This window comes from Suricata suricatta, chromosome 15 (assembly GCF_006229205.1).
Source record: "Suricata suricatta isolate VVHF042 chromosome 15, meerkat_22Aug2017_6uvM2_HiC, whole genome shotgun sequence".
In the NCBI taxonomy this organism is placed as follows: domain Eukaryota; kingdom Metazoa; phylum Chordata; class Mammalia; order Carnivora; family Herpestidae; genus Suricata; species Suricata suricatta.
Window position 1 is genome coordinate 519,833 of NC_043714.1, and position 6,449 is coordinate 526,281.

General features: G+C 45.4%; 1 protein-coding gene across 1 annotated transcript in view; it reads right to left on the bottom strand.

Moving 5' to 3' along the window:
* Positions 1–6,449, bottom strand: part of PRKDC (protein kinase, DNA-activated, catalytic subunit) — a 183,083-nt gene that overhangs the window by 66,633 nt on the left and 110,001 nt on the right. The window contains exons 56-58 of the mRNA XM_029923172.1: positions 5,428–5,728; positions 3,674–3,863; positions 1,947–2,159 (exon numbers count right to left, since the gene is read on the bottom strand). Of these exons, the coding sequence (XP_029779032.1) occupies positions 1,947–2,159; positions 3,674–3,863; positions 5,428–5,728 (704 nt within the window). The remainder of the gene's footprint in view (positions 1–1,946; positions 2,160–3,673; positions 3,864–5,427; positions 5,729–6,449) is intronic.

Genomic DNA, 6,449 nt, shown 5'->3' on the forward strand with positions numbered 1-6,449 from the left:
GAAGGTCTGCTATCCAAGCAACAGGATTCCAAATAGAAAACTGGGATGAGGAAATCATCAACAAAATTATCCAAGAAAGAAACATTCTAAAACTGGAAAACGAGTTAGCAATGTGCAAAGGCCCTCCCTGTGCCCAGAAAAATGGACTGAAACAGACCTGCATGCACCAAAGAACATTTTGTGAAATTTCCTAAAACTGATTTAAAACAGAGGATTCCAAGATCTTCTGCAGAGAAAAGATACAATTCTTACAAAGGATTAACACAATGCCACCACATTTCCCAGCCCAACCCTGGGGAATAGAAACCCTGATTATATGTTCACAGTCAGAATCCTAGGGCTGAATTACCCAGCAGGTGGAGTGTGATCACAAGCAGTGTATGACATCAAGGCATCAAAAACCGCCTGGTGGCTCCGTCGGCTAACGTCCGACTCCTGACTTCAGCTCAGATTGTGGTCTCACCGTTTTAGTGAGGGTGAGCCCCACGTCAGGCTCTGTGCTCACAGCATGGAGACCCTCCCTCTCTGTTGCCCCTGCCCTGCTCACACTCTTTCTGTCTTACTGTTTCGGCCCCTTTTTCTCAGAAAGCTACTTGAGGCGGATCCACCACAAAGAAGGAACAAACCAAGGAAGAAGAGTCAGATCCAGGAGACAGGAAGAGACGCTCAGTCTTCAGACCGTGGCTGAACAGACCCCAAGAGCAAGCAGCCTGAACGGGGTGCCTCAAAGGCTCCAGGAAAGATTTCTTTAAGATAAAACATTTCTATGTTGGGATATAAAAAGATAACTCAGAGGAGATCAAATGATAAATATGTAGAAATCTAAACCAAAATTATTAATGCTCAGAAAAAAATGACTGTACAAGGAAGGAAAAATAATCACAGTAGCACTACGGCTTGAACACAAATAGTATTTATGTCGTCAAAACAAGAAGAAGGGTGCTGAGGAAACCCAGACGAAGACAGAATTCTGGAGCAGGAGCCACAGAAGCCGCTGTGAGCCGAGCGGCGGGTGGGGGACAGACAAGCCTGCGGATCCTCAGCTAGGAGAGAGCGGCCAGGGCCGGGAGGGGGAAGAGGTGGTGGAGGCACAGCAGAGCCGTGCGCGGGGGCCGGGGGGGCCGGCAGGGGCCGCGGTTGTGTCTGGGACTGCTGAGCCGCGCGTATGGAGGGTTACCGCTTCCTCTTTCTTAATCACTTTATTAACTTATTTTTTAATTTACATCCAAGGTAGTTAGCATAAGGGGCAATAATTTCAGGAGTAAACGGGTTACTGCTTCTAACAAGCTTTGCCAACTATCTGACTCTTTAAACTATATACATGTATTACTCTATACAAACAACTAAAGGAAACTGAAATAAAAATTAAACAAAATAATTGTTGAAAACAATGATATTTTAATTAGGTTATATTTTCAAATTTTTAAGTTTCAATGATAATAAATAGTATCACAACAAGGATTAATTCACCATCTTTTAAACATTTCTTAGGCTTATTTACTGATTCTGAGAGAGTGTGGGGCAGGGGAGGGGCAGAGAAAGAGGGAGAAACAGAGTCCCCAGCGGTCGCCTTGCGGTCAGCGCAGAGCTGAGCAGGGGAGCGCGAGTCCGCTGCCTCACGACTGAGCCACCAGGCGCTCCCACCTGACTTTATGAACCTCAGATATTCCTCAAAATGGAATGCCCCGATACTTATTGAATTAAATTTTGTTATTACTTTTATTATTGTTTTAAGTACGCTGCACCCCCGCATGGGGCCCAAACTCACAACACCACGATTGAGAGTCACGAGCTTTACCTGCCGAGCCTGCCGGGCGCCCCTGAATTAAACTTTAATCGTTTTACTTCCAGGTCACAGGAAATATGAAGGCAGTCGGAAATGCCCTTTCTTTACCTACGCCTCCCCATTAACTTCTTTTACGTACATTTCAGCAAGTTTACTTTACCTTTTGTCGTACTATCCACCTCGTCCCCTGGAAGGCCCAGCCTTTTCTTCCCAAAATCGGGCCCCACGAACTTCAGGGGTGATCTCTGCAGCCTCTCGCTCTTCTTGTGGGCGAACAGCAGGGAGGAGGACGCGGAATCCGAGGACGAGGCTGGGTAGTCCGTCAGCGGGTCAATGCTGCTCCCGGTCAGCCAGTTAAAGGAGCTTCTGCCGTCTGCAAACAGGATGACCGGGGCACGTCACCGCACGCCCGACCGCGCTGGCACCTCCCCCGGGGCAGGGCCAGCCCTGGCCCCAGCGCCCGACGCCAGGGAGGTGTCCCCCCCGCCCCGGGGCCTCCGCATGCTCACGGGCCGAGGCCGGGTCAGCTCCTCCCGGGAGACAGCAGGTCAGAGCAGGGACACTGGGCAGCTCCACCGGCCCACTGGGGGGCGCCGCGCAGCTGGCTGAGCCCCGGTGCCCTCGGCCCAGGCAGGGACATGCCCCTCCCACTCCCCCAAGCAGTAACCCTCTTCTAAGATCCACGACCTCTAGTGCTGATACCATAAAACACCCACGGTGATCATTCAAGTCATTCCTACCTCTGGAACCACCAGAACATGCAAAATTTATATAAAGGAAAAATGTTCAGAATGTTTATATTAAATGATTTCGGTATTTTACTCTGCAACTTGTTCTGTGCTGATCAAAGGAAACAGGTGAACAATTTAAGAAAGAAAAATTTAATGATTATAAACACAGTATATGATTTTCGTTTAGCTCTTCCATATTTTGCTTTTGAGATAAAGGATTTTAAATTTGTTGCATTAAACACTCTTCTGGACAAAATCAAAACAAACCATAAATGTACTATAACTTTTTTTTCCCCCAGTCAAAAATAATCCTTTTCCACTGTTTTTATTGGGGTAAAATTTGGAGAACACCAAATTAACTACCTTCACCATTAAAATTTTTTTTTTTTTTTTACTGTTTCTTTTTAGAGAGAGAGAGAGACAGCATGAGCAGGGGAGGGTCAGAGAGGGAGACACAGAACAGGAAGCAGGCTCCAGGCTCTGAGCTAGCTGTCAGCACAGAGCCTGAAGTGGGGCTCGAACCCACGACCGTAAGATCATGACCTGAGCCAAAGTTGGACGCTTAACCGACTGAGCCGCCCAGGCGCCCCTACTTGACCCATTTTTAAGTGTACGAGTCTATGGGAGCAAGTGCATTCGCACAGTCAGGCAACTGTCTCCATGATTTACCTCCAGAGCATTTCCACCTACTCATATAGAAACTCCACATCCTTTTCCTTGGGGGCGGGGGGGGGGGGCACGCAGGCAGGCCCACTGACTAGCCTGCATGGGGGAATACAGAGAGAATCGTAAGCAGGCCCCACGCTCAGCATGGAGCCCGACACGGGGCTCAATCTTATGACCATGAACCTAAGCCATGACCAAGAGTCGGACGCTCAGCTGACTGAGTCACCCAGAGGCCCTAAAACTCTATATCCTTTAGACACTAGCTCCCTATTGCCTCTCTCCCAGCCCGAGAGGCCCCTTCCACTTTCTAACTCTATAAATTTCACACCTCCAGGAGTGTCAGTCCCTTTCTCCTCAGACTGACGTGACTTCTCTGTGGCTCTTACGGCCTCATGTCCCTGACGGTCACGGTTCCTGCAGTGGAGGCTGCTTCCTTTCACAGGTCACCCTGCCCGGGGCAAGGCAGGCAGGTGCTCAGGCTGACGGTTACCTGTGGTTTGTGTAGGTGTGAAGTCGTACTGCTGCTGGGTGGCCCGTATCTGCTTAGCCGTCGCTCCGTGACCTGGGATGGATCCCTCCTGGGTCCGAGTCTGGAGAGCACTTTGGGTGGCCTGAGTCTCAATAAACATGGGAGTGAGAACTGTGCTCCGGAAACGCCAGTCAGAATCAATGGTGTACTCCTGCATGTAAGAGAGCTCCAGATGAAGTCATGGTCCTTCTTTAGCACTGAGATGACTACTTAAAAGCCAACGGTGCCGTCAGCAGATAGGTACTATAAAGTCATGTATCTGTGTGTGAAACAGCTGAAGAAGAACCTTTTGTAATTTAAAATTTTTAACTAAATTAATTGCCAAACAGAATACGCTAATTTGCGTTGGGGGAGGAAAAGCATTTTTCTCCTTCACATTCTGCATTAAACAGCTTGACGCCACGCTCAATAATGGCACCACGGCTGCAACAAGCTGAAGAGTGAGGTGACGCTGCCCGGCTGCCCGGCGGAGCAGACACAAAGTGGGCACAACTGTCACTGCGTTGCTAAGGCTGCAGGGAGAAAGCACAGACTTGGCATCTACCAAATGGATGGGGGACTGAAGGGGCAGGGGGAGGACCTTACAGAGAAAGGAAAATGTAAGTGGAGGCAGAAAGGGGGACAGGTGGGAGCATGTGAAGAGAGTGAGCAGAGGCGGCCGAAGCAAACAGAAGAACTGTGAGTATTCCAACTAAGTATCACTAATCACCAGGGAGACACAAATCAAAAAAACCCAGTGAGTCACCTCCTCCCACCTGTCAGGATGGCTACGACCAAACACGGGGGACGACAGGTGTTGGCAAGGATGTGGAAAATAGGGAACCCTCACCACTGCTGGTGGAGATGTAGACTGGTGCAACCAGTAAGGAAAACAGCACAGAAGTCCTCAAAAAATCAGAACTAGAAATACCATGATCCAACTGTTCTACTTCTGGGAGTTTATGCAAAGAAAACAAAACACTAACTCGAAAAGATATATGCATCTCTATGTTTGCTGCAGCGTTCTTAGTAATAACCAAGACACAGAAGCGACCACTGTGGCCGTCAACAGATGAAGGGATAAAGGTGTGACGTGTATGTGTCTCACACACACACACACACACACACAGGACAGACAATTACTGAGCCATAAAAAAGGAAGGAAATCTTGCCATCTGTGACAACATGGATGGACCCCGAGGGCATTATGTGAAGTAAAACACATCAGACAGAGAAAGACGATACCACATGAATCTCACTTACCTGTGGAATCCAAAAAACAACAACAGAACAAAAAGCCTGAACTGATACATACAGAGAACAGACTGGGAACGGCCACTGGCAGAGGACGGGGGAAGGGGACGTGGGTGAAGGGGCCAAAAGGCACAGACTTGCAGTCAAAACACAAAGAAGTGATGGGGATGTAGCGTGCAGTTATAATCACATAATTAATAATATGATGATGTGTCGTATATTTGAAAGCTGCTAAAAGAGAAGATGTTAAAAGTTCTCATCACAAGGGAAGAAAGTCTGTAACTCCACGGTGATGGAATTGGCCAGGATTGTGGTGATCACTCCAGAGTACACACCAGTATTACATCAGTATGTTGTACACCTCAAACTAGTATGACACTTGTAACTCAATAAAAGACAGACAGTTTAACTCTATTAGAGAATGTGTGTTGACTAACAGGAAAAGCCTGTAATATTTATGATTACAGAGACAAGTACCTCACCTGAAATTCACATTCTGACAGAGGATGCTCAAACACAGGGTTGGGATAATCTGGGCTCAAGCTGGTCATTTCAAGCAGAAAATCTGTTGCTAAACTTAAAAAGTGCTCTTCTATCTTTGGAGAATATAAGGAATTCAGTGCCAACAATCGGTCCAAGGTATTTGAAGGTAACCTAGTTTCATGGCTCCAGAAATTTCGAATAATTAATCTGAAAAGCAGAGAGAAAAGATTTCTCAGATACTGGCAAATGAGAAAGAACGCCCTACACATGGGGTCATGTGGAGAAGACAGCTTTTCATCTCTATAAACTTTAACACGAGGAAAACCACATTCAAAATTGTATCCAGAGTATAATATGAGTTATGAACCATAATATGCACCGAAGGAAGGGAATACTCCAAAACTTTGGCATATTTAGCAAGAGGCAAAAAACTGGATGATTTTATTCTCATCTCTATTATCTGGAAAGTTTTCAACAATGAGTATGTAATATTAACTATTTTGAAACTGAGAAAATACCTTGAGAAACTATATGAAAGCTTTCACTGCCTTGCTAAAAATTTAAAAATTATTGCCATAAAATACTCAAAACTTAAACTAGTTAAAAGTCAGGTTAAGCTTTACAATTTATGAAAGCTTATGAAATCCAAATGCAATTTGAAAAACAAAATTTAAAATTGTGGCAGAATGAAAAATTGATATGTAGAATCATACAAAAAGTTTATGCCCCTTCTTTTATAATTAGCACTTGATACAACACTCATAAAACTTAGAGTCGTTAGTAGAGATTTTAGAGGAAAACAATCATCATTTATTTCCCTATAGAAACATTATAGTTTCCTCCTCCTTCTAAAGTTTCAAACATTTCATTCAATATTAATATGTGTAGTGTGATATCAACTATTTGAGTTAAATGAGAAACATAAAATCATCATTACAGATTTTGAAGCACTTCAGTTCACGGCACAAGCAGAGAAGAACTTTATCCACACTTTCTCAAGAGTTTTTTTTATAAAAATCAC